The sequence below is a fragment of the Macrosteles quadrilineatus genome, unplaced genomic scaffold (genome assembly GCF_028750875.1).
Source record: "Macrosteles quadrilineatus isolate MER2022 unplaced genomic scaffold, UCM_ALF_1.0 Scaffold_7__1_contigs__length_78375512, whole genome shotgun sequence".
Classification (NCBI taxonomy): Eukaryota; Metazoa; Arthropoda; class Insecta; order Hemiptera; family Cicadellidae; genus Macrosteles; species Macrosteles quadrilineatus.
The window spans coordinates 73,837,303-73,852,022 of record NW_026542600.1 but is presented as its reverse complement, the minus strand read 5'-3'; the positions used below and the strand labels follow the sequence as shown (position 1 = coordinate 73,852,022).

At 35.2% G+C, this 14,720-nt stretch overlaps 1 protein-coding gene across 1 annotated transcript; it reads left to right on the top strand.

Moving 5' to 3' along the window:
- Positions 1-3,034: 3,034 nt before the first annotated feature.
- On the top strand, positions 3,035-13,320 carry LOC128998207 (uncharacterized). The gene is made up of 6 exons (XM_054424228.1): positions 3,035-3,135; positions 4,855-4,953; positions 6,332-6,418; positions 7,947-8,031; positions 9,464-9,550; positions 10,971-13,320. Exons 2-6 carry the CDS (start codon positions 4,910-4,912, stop codon positions 11,151-11,153), a joined length of 486 nt encoding a protein of 161 aa, XP_054280203.1. The 5' UTR covers positions 3,035-3,135; positions 4,855-4,909; the 3' UTR covers positions 11,154-13,320.
- Positions 13,321-14,720: the final 1,400 nt, after the last annotated feature.

Genomic DNA, 14,720 nt, shown 5'->3' with positions numbered 1-14,720 from the left:
CACCTAACATTCAATCAACTTACAATTACACAAGTACAATTAAAGTCGTACCACAGGGTCGTACCAATCGCTTCTTGCGCTGCGCTTGTCTCTCTACATTGGTCTGGTCACTCACTAGTCACTGGTCGTCCCCTTCAGCTCTCCTCTCCCCCCTCACCCTCATGTACTATAGCGCTCACGCTGTAGGAAGAGCCTGTACAGTACTGCTGTTGTAAACAATAGCCGTTCGGGCTCTTCCTGGCTCGGTATTACTATATTTCTGCCCACCATTCCCGACCCGAGCTAAAAGCACACTGTTGACTGTTGTTTGTTCCATAAACATGTTTACTGCTTTCCTCTGTGTGGTGAAGCTTAGTAGAAGGGATCTAGATAGTCCTATGCATCCAAAATAAATCTACATGATTTATATATATATAAAATCATAATACAGTAACAAACAAAATACCCCCGCCACAGCAAACCTGCAGACTAAGCAAATTTCCGTCTACCTGATTGGATTTTCAATTAAATCTATTTAAATAACATTAGGTCTAACAAGTACCTAGGTTTGTGCCTACAGGGAGCGTAAAACAGTTTTTCAAGTAAAATATTAATAGCTTAGTAAAAAAATTGTCAACCATGGGAATTTTAAATTTACATTTTTTTAAAATTTTCTCCGTGACCAATAATAACCGTACAAAAACACTTTGATATACTAAATTATTTGTTGTTTTTTCCCCTCTTTAAATTGGTCTCTAAATAATGTAAAATGTTAGTGAGTAATTTTTAGCAACCGAAGGACCATTTAAAAATACCTGTACCACTAAATCGTTCCAAGATGAGACGTCGCTGTGAAGTGGGACCTTCAATCAGTCTGGTAGTCTTCATGGTATGGCGGACGAGGTGTTGAGACGATTACAATAATTCCACTGAATTTAGAGGCATAAAATACACGAGCGGTGAGAGAGAGACGTGGTCACTACCATGTTCAAGGCACATCTAACCCGACGCTGCTCACTATCTAGTCGATCCAGCTCATTAATTAGTGTATTAATTTAGATTTAATCATTTAGATTTAAATTTATTTATGAACATAAATTTATTAAAAGATTGAAAATAAAACATATATAATTGAAAGCCAAAATAAATATTTAAATTGAAATCTATTTTTTCCATTAAAGTGACGTCAATATTTTCATAGCCAAGCTTCGTAACCAAGCTTTTGTGATCTTAAATAATACACAAATACCATTAGCTAGCTACCTCCAAACAAAACAGCTGTTACTCATATCATATTGATATCAACTGTATATTAATGATATCAACTGTATCATATTAGTTACTTGCGATGTTGCCACATCGAAGGCCGCGGCCTAGAGTTAAAGGAGGTATTTGTGTATTTTTAAGAATACGGAAGCTTGGTTAATGCGATATGAAAATATTGACTACACTTTATATGTACAAAAAGAGATTTTCAATTTGAATATTGTTTTGGTTTTCAATTCAATATGTTTTATTTTAAACCTTTTAATACATTCATGTTCATAAATTTAAATTTAAATTTAAATACGCGAATTAATGAGCTGGTGTCACCTGCCTGCCGTTATCTTATGGGACGTCTAGTGCTAGACAACACTACTTGCAACGTTGCCAATTCTACCAGGCCGCGGACTGGAGTTAAAGGTGGCCGTGCTAACAGCCAAAAGTGTGAGCTGATTCCAGCCGAAAGCAGGAACACAAACTATTGAACATCTAGCTTAAAATTATTATTATATTGATTTGAATTGAAGCCTCCTGATTGCAAAATACTAAAGAATTGGTGTAAATGCCTGAATTTATGCGATCAAATGTGTTGCTAAATTGCTACCGGTTTCGACCCACATGTCATCTTTGGGCCAGTACAGATGCCTTTTCGCTTCATTCGAAGGTCGTAAATTCATAATAAATAAATACATTGAACACACACGTATACGAACATGAAAACTAACATTTGTTTAATGTTAAAAAGTAATTCACCTCATTTTAGAATTGAAATTTTTGTTATCGTTTAAAATACAGTTATTTAGTTTAGAGCTTAGATTTTTTTAATTTGTGTGCTCAAAAAAGAAAGTGCAGTGATTAGAACAATTTTACAATACCCATAGACTGATGATATTGTTAACTCTTCCCCCGATCACGGATCAATAGTCTATTCGGGGTCGTTAGTGAGGTTTTGATCAACATTCAGAGTGAGTGGCCTATCAATATAATCTGTTTTTGAGTTTGTTTCTTTGTTTATGGTGTTCCTTATTTCCATTGTTGGGTTACTTGAGCTCTTGATCTTGTTAAGCCCCGTTCACACGGGGCGAGTTTACAAGCTACACGCCGGCTTTTTTACACGCAGCTAGTAAAATAGCTCAGTGTGAACGACGTACTCGCTCAAAAGCTGCTTGTAAAAAAGCTCTGGAAAAAGTTGACGCTGCCGCTACTTTACACGCCAACTCGCCAGCTTTTGAGCGAGTAGGCGTGTAAAGTAGCCCAGTGTGAACACAGTTGCTTGTGCTTAAGTGCGCTTGTTACCCAAAGATGTTGGAGGATTTGGTTCAAGCCAGCTACTGAGCGAGTGGAAAAAGCATCGTGTGAACGACTACAAGCGCACTCGCCGACTCGCCGGCGTCTTTCTACACGTCTGCGAGTTGGCGAGTTGACAAGCTCCGTGTGAACGAACACAAGCACACTCGCCAACTCGCCGGCTTCTTACACGCTGGCGTGTAGCTTGTAAACTCGCCCCGTGTGAACGAGGACGGAACTTATCGTTCATAATGTACAAAAGGGCTGCAGCTGTTTGTACGGAACTACAACATTCAAATCGTTCCACTCAGTTTTGAGCCACAGCTGAAAAAGTAGTTCCAGTGGAACTGGAACTGGATTGTGGTTCCGCTTGGAATGGTGGAACGAGTTGGACTCTCGGAATGGTGGATGTAGATGTAATTCAATTCCAGGTTCCGTTCCAGCTCAGTAGCACAGTAGCTCAGTCAGTCTCAGACTCAGTAACATTCATTCCCTATTAAATTAACCTCAACGTCCTCGACGTCAACAACCTCAACCAAACGTTGTAAACAATACTAATCTACGACCTACGTATTTGTTTACTAGACGCGTCGCACATACTGATTAGTAAGTTAAAATTACCTAGACCCTAGACTTAATTATGTATTCATCTTTTACAAATTGTGCTTCTTGAATAAAAAGGTTCTGCTCAAAACTTGGAATTTAAATCTAGGCCTAGTCCTAAACCCAACTCCAATCCAAGTATTAAATAGGTACCATGACGATATTAAGGTAAAGATCATAGATGGCCAACCCGATTTTTTGAAGCAAGCAGACAAGTGTTAAATTTGTAAATTTCTTACCTTATAACAGAAAGAGGAACTCCATGTTTTAGGAAATGGCTTTAGGCACAACAACTGTTGCAAACCAGTTGCGCCTGGAACCAGTTTGCAACTGAAACAAAACTTCTGTACGCACACGGTGTGACTGTTTTACAACTACAGTTGCGTCTATTGTGCAATCAGTGGAGTGCAAATTTAGTGCAGTTACGATGTTTTAAGGCCTTTAAAAGTGTGCTTACTACGTCGGACTCAGACGAAGAAGACGTTATTAGCTATTATCAATAGGCTACCGAAGACAGCGACGGGTACTGAGAGAGCATTGGGTTCACCCTTATTTGAGCAAGAATGTTAGTACTAGGCTGTTTGTAGCAGCTAGAGCTAGTCGGATAGGAAATTATAAACACTAATATCACTATACGGCCGTCAAAATACCACCAAACACCACAAAAACACCCCGTGGTCTCGTGCAACTGAAGTCTGCAACGTCGGGCCCACGGTTACATGCAACTGGTTTCAAATGTTTTTTGAAATCGCATACAACCAGTTGCGTCGTGTGCGCTTCCCCACTGCAATACATTGCCGAGGTCACAAAACAGTTGCATTCGCAACTAGTTTGCAACAAAAAGTTGTAAAACAGTCACACTGTGTGCGCTGGGCCTTAGGGATCTAGGCTAGAGGAGACTCCTTTGGGTTGTTTGTTTTAATGTGCTTGTTGTTTCATATCATACTTGTGTTTTATTTAACCATGAATAATCTACAAAAGGTTTTGGTGTAAGAAAACATTTACTAAAAGTTATCGGCTTGTTACAATCTTTATCAATTAATTATTATCTATGTACTGTGTTTTGTTATGTTTACAAATATTTTTCCACATTTTATGTGTTTCTATTGTATTTGTTTTCTGTACTATTGATTTGATTACCGTACTGTTAATTTCTTATGTAATGTCCAATTGATATAATGTATAATACACTGTAGATGTTCATGATATAAACTTTAAGAATTAGGCCTACTGTATTACTTTATTGTCAAAAGTTAAGGAGGAGGAAATATAATAGGCTACATGCAGTACAGAGGAAATATACTATATACAGAGGAAATATAATATTAATTTATAATGTTTTTAGATTTGTTTATTGGCTACAGTGATGTAACGGATTTCATTAAATTCATACTGTTGGTTGACGATTTAAATCTAACCAATCATCAATAGTATCCTATCCCCCAACTGTCCAGGATGATCCATCTCTTTGGCCTCAGTTGTCCCCCACCTTCACCGGCATCACCATCTAACTCTATCCTTTCTCTCTATAATGTCAACCGGCAATAGTTTGAGTTACAATTTGAATTGTTCTTTCACCCCGGTCCTTATGAGTTCCTTCTAAGTGTTAATTTAAGACAACAAACATTCCAGTCCTAAATTATCAAAGTATTTTTTCATTTTTCTTATAAATCAACAGATGTTTCTTATAACAAAACCACTAACTGAAATTAATGTTTTCAGTAAAGCTGGTTGGTCTCTGAAACCTAATCTATCTTATCAGCTGAATTGTGTGTCGATGGGCAACCTGCAGAAGATGGAAGATTATGGACCTAATGTGAAGTATGTAGGCTATAAGCAATAAAGGTCTAGCCTATTAATAATTTTAGTTAACCGGCGCATAGTAAACTCTGTAGTGGCAAGGCAATTTCTGCTACTTTGCAGACATGTTTTTGAATATAAATTAGATCAATAGAGCAACCCTAAGTTATTGAACCATAGCCTATACTTGATTTGTGCATAATATGAAGAAGAATTTGAAAATTGTAAAACTATAAATATTAAGAAAAGTTATTTTCAAAATAAAGTAGAAAAACTAAGGAAGAAGAAAAATTCTTCTAGTAAAGTTTAAAAGGAAAACTTTGTTTTATGAACAGGTGATTTTGTACGTGAAATCCATAATAGACAAATGTTTCGTATTTATTTCCCTATAGAAAAATGTAAAATGTTCTAAACACAATTAGGTATTTTTTTTTATAACCTTAATAACCTAGGTACTCGTTAAACCTAATGTTATTTAAATAGATTTAATTGAAAATAAATTCAAACAAATGGAAATTCCCTTATCCGGTAGGTTTGCTGCGGCAGGGAGTGTTTGGTTATATTTTGATCAAATTTGGCAAACTGAGCTATTAATGTTTTACAAAAAATAATCTTTATTTGGTTCCCTGTAGCAGCAAACTTAAGTAAATCATTAAACCTAACGTTATTTAAACAGGGAATACATTTTATATTTTTAAGGAAATAATCTAATTTAGATTGTAATAGGCGAATAGAAATTTGCTTAGTCGGCAGGTTTTCTGTGGCGGGGATATATTCTTTTTAGGATTTATTTGTTTTATATTGTAAAAATAATGTGTAAACAGTGAGGGCAACATTGTTAGGAATCATCATTAGGATTATTTATGATTGATCCTTCATTCTGAGTCTCGTAGGGGGAGGGGGAGATTTAAAGTCTGTCTAGGGTCAGAATAAATAGCCAAACACAAGCCTTGACAAAGCATTCTTTTTTGTTATGGTTTTGATTAGATTTTGTTTTTTGTACCTATGCTAATGGCCCAGTTAATTTATATTTTTTAAATTTATGCGAGTCCGAAGATTTTTATGCTATGATTGACAACTTATAGGCACATACTGAACAGGTCAATATCAGTCACTGGATTGCAGATCATTACATTTTTTGTTGCTAATAACCGTAATAATGTTGAAGAGAAAAAATTAATGAATTAGACTTATTTTTTGACGTTCAAATTAGTTGTAATTTTAAACAGATTTTCATAATTATTTCTATGCTAGGTATTAATCACAACTAATCATCAGGTTATCATTTGTAAATACGGTGTATTTCATTACCTCTAGTTTGTTTAACATTTTTATAATTGTTAGATTTCAATCTATGTTAGCTTTTGTCTTAGGTACTCATAAAACTTGTTGTTTTCAGTGGGTTTGTTAAAAAATGTTCGGCTGGGATCCTAAGTCAATATGAACCAGATTGCAGACGGCAGGTAGCCTGCTTGAACGAGTTTTTGTAAGTTTGGGTTTGTTATTATGGAAAGCTTAGTTATTATAACACAGTATATTTATTTAATGTATGGAAACACTCCAATAAGAATGGTGTTGCGTTGTTTGGCACTTAAAGAAGAGGTGCATTGATATCTTACATTCAAGGGAAGTCCCTATAATAGTTAAGTTTTGACTGCCAGAATTATATTTCTTACTACTAATTAATATTTACTTCAATCAATTACAGCAGTGGGAATATTTTAAGGCTGGATTTGAAATGACCCCTTGTGGTGGATTATAGAATATTCTTAAAGCTATCTAGAAGTCAGATAAGGGTTCTAGATTCAACACATCAAGAGATAATTAAATGAGAGATAATTTTATGATTGCACCTAATACCTATCGCATTACTTTTGTGATGAAAAATGTTACTTGACTATAACTGTTCAAAACGATGTTTGCAACTCCTTTTTTAAACAGAAGAATGGAATAGCAGTGAAAATGTTACATGTCAATACAATTACTGTCACTGTTACACACTATACAAATATTGTTCTTACAGGATGAATATAAAATAATAGCTAATAAAATGAAGCTACAGTATACAGAGTGCAGCAAAATAACCGATCTATTTTCTGCAGTGCACTGTTCAGCGACAGGTCGAACGAAGGCATTGGGGGTAGGCTCGTTGGAAAGCCTACACACTGTCATTATCTGTAGTCATAGAACAGTGGTTGTCTGAGCATCATCTACGTTTGTCATTAAGTCGTTTTTAAGAAATAATGATTCAGTGATTGCATCTCAGAGGCAGTTTCATGCATTCTTCCAATTAGGTCGACATGAGAGGTTCCGTTGCAATTATCCATATAGATAATAAAAAACTTAAAACTGATGAATCAAATTTATCTGTATTGATGAAAATTATTAAGATCACATCAAAATTCATGTATCTGAACGGTCAGACATGTTCAAAGCAGACGCTTGTTTTATTTTCACCCGGGTCTACGGGGACTGTTTTCCACAGGAGCCTAACTCTATCGAATGTTTATTTGTCTGGCGTCTGATCTTTGGACAGTCTGTCAGCTTCTTTTTCAACGAGAAGACGTTTTTCTAAAGCAAGTAACCCACCCCACGATTGTGCTACGTGACGGAATCTCTCCATTCGTTATGTATGAAGAGAAACATTTACAAAAATCAAATGCGATATTTTCCAGACCTAATTGGAAGAATGCATGGAACTGCGCTGAGTTGCAATGACTGAATCATTACTTTTGAAAAAGGACTTGATGACAAACACACGTTGTTCAGACGACCACTCTTCTACTTAACTGCTTTTATAACCATTGACTGCTATATGATATATGATTTTATATTCATGATCATAATTTAATGTCACTGTTAACACCCAATGGACCATTGAATATAATGCTAAAACTTTTTGAGAATAAGGATGGTATGAGGTGAAAACAAATGTTAAAAATTTTTTGAAAAGATTTGAAGACCATCCTAGTTCAATTTTAATTTATCTTTTAATAATTTTATACATTTTTTAGAGCTAAACAAAACCAGCTGTTGAGTACTATTGATTCCGAACTGGGAAAGTTTAGTGCTTTGGACAATCTACAATTAGATGATATGGTAAGTATAGATTAATCTTTAAAGTGATGTTTTTCTAAGTCAAGGGTGCTTAGCTTGAGTATAAGGAGATGTGATTTTATATTTTACTAAGATATAGGCCTACAGGGTGTCCACAAGAGATTAGTAAAATTTCATACATTACTGTAACCATCCATACTGTTACTTTTCAACATAGGATGTTCTGCCTGTGTTGGTTGCATCAGCCATATTCTAAACATAACTTTTATTCATAATTGTTGCTGAGCTGTAAAGGTGGTGCAGTGCACCGGTGTTGTGCCTATTGACTGTTAGCTATTCTGTACCACACTCTTCCTTACCGACATACAAATAAGTAGTCAGATTTGCTTATGTCGAGCCTGGAAGTTCCACGGTCTGTACAGCAATAATTTTGATCTGGATATTTTGCTATCTTATAAAGCTCAGAATGTCACCTGACCACAGGGGGTCAACGATGCCCACTCACTCATTATCGCTTTATTATTTCTGCGCCGTGCTTTGATATTTTAGGGTCAGTAAGTCCTAAAGTTGTTATATAGACTGACGTCTAACTTGTTAAAGGTGATATTTTAACTTGGCCCTTTAATTATTTAGTTCCCTTTAAAACAACTCTAAGCTATATTTTAAGCCTAGGTATCAAAAGTGCTAGGCTTATTTCCCGGTTTTGGTAATATTTGCCTTTCAGCTGGTTGATTGAAAAAATATTGGTTTTTCTGCACTTTTAACAATGGGCGACTTAAACATTTTATAACAAAGAAACTACTGATCTAATTATCATGAAATTTTGACGGCTTTTAGAACATATACTCGAAAAGTAAATAAAGAAACGTATTATAACACTTAAAATATATATTTACGCTTATACTGTTACTCACAAGACGGTAAATATACAAAAAAGGTGGTAAGTGGTGATCGATTTTGATTGGACACTCAAAGTTCATCATCAGACCCAACATTCACCTATTGGGCTTTCTATCTATTTATCTACATAATTTCCGTCAATATTGGGGCACTTGTCATGATGTTGTACCAGTTTTTGAATAGCCTCCCCATAGTCTGCTGTCTGACTTGTCAACCACCGCATCACAACTGTTTTGTCTTCGTTCTTAAAGACGCTGACCGCCCAGATGTTTCTTCAAGTGCAGGAATAGATGGTAGTCACTGGGTGCCAGATCAGGGCCGTACAAGGATGATTTAGAGTTTTCCATCGAAAACTACCTCTATAAATTTGAACAAATGGTGTTTTTTGTCTCTGGAGACATCAAAATGAAAAAGTAAATCGGTCCCGGGTCTAGGTCTTACCGTACGGTAATAGCTACATCCCTGTAGGGAAATTCGCTAAAACACGCCTTGTAGTATAGGTTTTGAGATTTTGTGATCACTTTTATGTGGCTTGATTTAAATTTGAATTTAATGAAACCTCTTATGTTTCCAGATGTCAATAATTAGGACTTGCAAACATCGCTTACAAAACATCAAGGAACGAATGCGAAAAGCTAGCATAAAAACCTCCAAACTAAAGGTTAGTATTTAAAAGTACACAACCCTAAACCTCTAAACAATTTTCCAATCAATTTTTGTGCAATAACTAGGGTACCAATTGAAAATAGTATTTGTTTTAAGTTTTAAACCAAACTAACAGACACATTACACCATGTGGTTTCCATGGTAACCATCTGTTTTGGCCAGTTTGAAAAGTTATACTTTTACCAAATGGGTTCATGTTAGGTGATCTTGACATTAATTCTGAATCTTTATTTGTGTTATGGTACGGTACTAACTGTCCTTAGAAAAAAAATTAAAAAGAATGTGTGGTAAAACAATGATAATAATAAATGGAATAAATAATAATATAAAAAAAACAAAATTAAAAATAATCCTTGAAAATTATTTTAAATATATTTTTAAACCCCAACTGTTTGTTACTATAAAATTCTGATTTTTGTGGTGAAAGACAGTGAATTTCTGTTTTCCTAGCTGCCGAATACGGCAACGTGATGGTAAATAATGTTCAGATTTTCTAGTGTGTGTTTTGGCCTTTTCCTAGAACTGCGATATTCAATTGCAAAGTAGTTTTAGTTGTCAAGTGTCTTTTCATACTAAAAGTTGCAATGCTTACGACAAATAAATAAATAAATTTAAAAAATTAAAATAAAAAATTTTAATTTAAATTAAAATAATGTGCGCTGTATTGTCAACCCTACATAGAGGACTTACATGGTGAAACTGTTGCATTATTAACCATAAGTTTCATATACAGAAAAAATAACCAATACTGTATATTCTCCATGTGTAAAAAAGGTGTTTTTAACTTGTAATTACCAAACAATTGTTAGATGACAAAACAAAATTCATAGCATATTAGTCAGTATTATTTATGGTCTTTTACTTTTGTAACTTCACTGCTTATTTTCCATTTTATTTCTATGTGCTAAATTTTACTGTGCTGTTTTTTTTTTTTGCAATTGTTGTTGAACTGAAAAAAATGTTTAAGAAGCAGTCGTCAGTCTCACTGCCCGCTACGGAATGCAGTACCTGCTGAATTTGGCGGTTAGGAAAACGTTTGTTTCTTGCCCTTGTGTATTGGGTTAGTGAAAAAAATGCAGCCGTATTCGGTAGCCAAACACAGTAGCTAGGAAAACCGGACTTAACAGTGCAAGTTACATGGACAGCTCAATGGTGAATGCTGTAATAGTATAGTGCAGGTGGCGAGCCTAACACGCTACCACTGAGCCACCCATGTGTGAGGTCGCTATTCTCTCTTGTAATTAAAGTAGTGTTTTTAAATATTTTGATTTTAGCTACTCATAATTTATAGGTAAAATTATTACAGTAAATGCACCATTTTTAACGTAGGCAAGCCTTGTAAAAAAGTAAATTGTTTAATAATTATTACATTGTCTCTTTGTATTATTTATTGTAAGCTTTACTGATGTATTCAGGCAAGGAGTTTGAAAATTCAACAAATAAAGCAGAAAGAGGCCTTGGATCGGGAGCTGAAGCGCGAAGCTCAACTGACAAGAGAACAGGAAATGGTCTCAAAATCCCCCTCCTTCACTAACTACTGTCCAGAGAATACGTCCAAAGCTCTCCCTCCGAAACCACCGTCAGTTCATTCTTTGTGACAGTTGTAAACCAGGACATTAAATTGTTTTCCTACAGTTACCTAACAATATACATGTTCTCTCACTGATTTGAGAAAGCTAAGTGGCCAATTCGCTCACCAGTGAGACTTAACATTGTCTCACTCCAGATTTGCAACGTGAAGGCACGAAATAGTGAGCGTGTAACATGCAGACAAGGTCGTATGCGCGCGAAATACGTTGGCAGCACTGGCTGTATATCAGCTGGTCAGCTGTTGTATCATGAAATATCATATTAAAAGTTCACTTCTGTGTTAAAATATGTTATGTTTCTTTACCAATTTATTTGTTTTGTGGTAACTGTAGGAAAAATGTAATGTGCAATTCGAGTGCAAAGTGCAATTGCCTCACTCGAGAAACCATTCCTCACTCGCCTACGGCGAGTATTTCTCTCGAGTGAGTCAATTGGTTACTTTGCTCACTAGTTGCACAAATAACTATTAGTTACGTTTACTGCAAATGTAATGGTTCTAAATGTTATGTTTTGGGAATACTATAACAGCTGTTTTACTCGTGTACGTAGTTCGTTGTACATTTATGGCCAGCAGTTTGAGATTGAAGGTTTTATTTTACTGTATTATGGAGGAAGACTCAATAGTGCTGTCATATGATAAAATGTTTATAGAACAATTAAATCACAAAAATTGTTTAGTTTTCAATCAATATTTTACATAACAGCCTAAATCCTGATGAGCTTAATACATTTTCTACTACTAATTAACGAATCTAGGAAATGTAATCAATATACATAAAATATATTTCAGGGTGCTGTGGTGCTGATCTTACTAACATTCATGTAAATATGTATCCTTGAATTAAATATAGTGCACTTCTAACAATTAAGAGGTTTGTACTATTAACTTAAAGGAATATATTTAAAAACATGGACGATGATGTGATAAAATGCACTTTAAAAAGTTATATACTTGGTACGCTTTGCCTTCTTTTTGGGGAATCGATAAAATTTTAACATTATCATCTACAGTACTTGATAATTTAACTTGGAGGCTGGTAGGCCTAATTTAGGAAAAGAAAAACATACAGTAACCACCAACAGTGCTTTGTGTTGTGTCAGTTGGCTAACCTGTCGGATATTTTTATTTCAAACTGACAATTTCATATTAAAGTATTATTATGAAACTGTACGATAAATAATTTTACACAATCACATTATCATTTTACGACGGCGCTAAAGGGCCATATTTTTACGCAAATTTGTGTTTTATACACAAAATTTTGAATTTTAAACTTGAAATTTTGACTTTTAAACACAAAATTTCAACTTTTAAACACAAAATTTATGTCATTGGTGGAGGGGATTGATGACAGCTGTACTATTCATATCACGAGGTGCTAGGTGTTGGAGTTGGAGAAGCTTACGCATTGTCGTATAATGGATGAAGGTCACATAGAACGCCTTATCCAAGATTATTTTTGATCAGGGCTTCATAATGCAGAGATTTTAGCTATTTTACTCTCAAAAAATAATATTTAAATAAGTGAGACACAGTTGAAACGGAAACTGTCAGGGTTGGGACTTGACTAAATGGAAGACGAAACTATTCAGATCTTCAAGCAGTTTCTTCCTTTATTCAAAACGAAGTGAGGGGATCTGCATCTGGACGGCTCCATGACTATAAATGGATGCATTTAAATGCATTCAAGCTGGATATATCATACAACCATAAATTAAACATACTCGTTAATGTTAATCTATGCTACAACGAACATAACTCCAGTCCAACTCCCAATGCAATGAGGAACTGAGGAAGACCCGCGTTTCCCCTTCCCCTGCAGATTTTGTGTTGAAATATCAAAATTTCGAGTTAAAAAAAGTCTAAATATCGTATTTAAAAGTCAAAATTTGGAGTTTAAAAGTCAAAATTTTGTGTTTAAACACGAAGTTGCGTAAAAATATTTCTTTCTCTATGGCCCTTCAGCGCCGTCGTATCATTTTCACTTTTGATAAGACTGAAGAAAGATTGTAAATAGTACCACATGAAAATCCGTTGACCGAAGTGGAGCTATACCTAATGTGCCTTTGTTTTACAAGGATTTCAAACTGTTAATCCTGATACTATTAAGGTTGATAAATTATAATGGTTTTATTATGTTGGTTTATTAAAAAATTAAATAAATTATGTTTCCAAAACCGTATGGATTTTTTTGAATACTCCCAAGCCTTGTTTTCTCTATAGTTGTGAAATGCCCTGTGTCAAATTACACTGCAAATTACCGGTGTATTTATATTTTCTATTCAAGATTATAACAATTGTAACAAGAATGTCTTAAGTGTACAGCAGAATAGCACTGTAATAAAAATCATCAGTGAGACTAATTGTAAGATGACAGTGATGTTGAATAGTTAGAACAGTGAACAGTATTGAAGTTACCACACGTTATACATGTAACTTGTATGATTGCTGCTGACGTTAACAGTTATCAAAGCAGATGAAAGGGTGCGCCTAGGCGCTCTCCAATGTTCACTGTTAAAGGAGAAGACTAGAAGCATTGAATAAGAGGCTTGCTCATAGAGAAAGCCTACGTTTCAGGGATTAAGGTCGTACCCACCCCTCATTGCCATCAACCCCTAACTTTCACTTTTGCTAATTACCAGGAGAGTTTTGTTTTTGTTGTGACAGTTTCTATCACCTCGATCGCAGCAGTTATGAATACAATTATTTTTGTAACGTTGTCACTGTTGTCAGAACTGGTAGAACGAGTGAGTGAAATAACGCTAATCCTGTCTTCATTAACAGCGAGTATCATAAAACAATATAGTACCTCGGTAATAGAACTGATTTCACATACTGTAATACCGAAAGGCTGAAGAATGTTCCTGACTATTATTGCAAAGTAGGCTAACGTAACGGTATTTCCCATCTCTACTTTTAGATCATCTGATAGGTTTGGAAAAGCCAATGAGATAAGTATAAAAGAAGCGCTTTGCATAGGCTTCTCCAAACTTTTTTTTTTAAATGTTCGTTCATACAAAGCAGCAACTAGCACCAAACTTAACTGTCACGATATCATGTAAAACCGATTAATGCACAATTAAATTCAAGTTTTGTTGGAATTGGCCGATTAATACTTAAGATTAATGATGCTAACCCTTTGAAATTCATGAACTATTTAGTTACACAGACATCCTAACCTAACTTAACCAAGGTGCAACTCCCCATCCCATGAACTTGGCCTCTCCCACCCATCTCTACCACAGATAGGCAAATTGGTGAACTTTTGAGTTGCACCCCAAACCTAACTGGGGTGGTTTTCTAACCCTCAATGCTATCTCCTAGCCGTTCGGCCAGGCTTTGAACAATCTACTGCACTAACGACACTATTTGACAAAACGTCCAAGCAAAGTAGTTTTCAACTTGAATCCCAGACTGCATCACATGTCAATTATAGCTAGCAGATTAATCCCGTTTTGTGATTGGATTGCTGTGGTCTAAAGCATTTGTTTAATCTTAATGCCCGTCGACGAGATAGCTAAAACTTATAACCTCAAAATGTTAAGACAACCTCCTTATCATTGTGAATTAAATC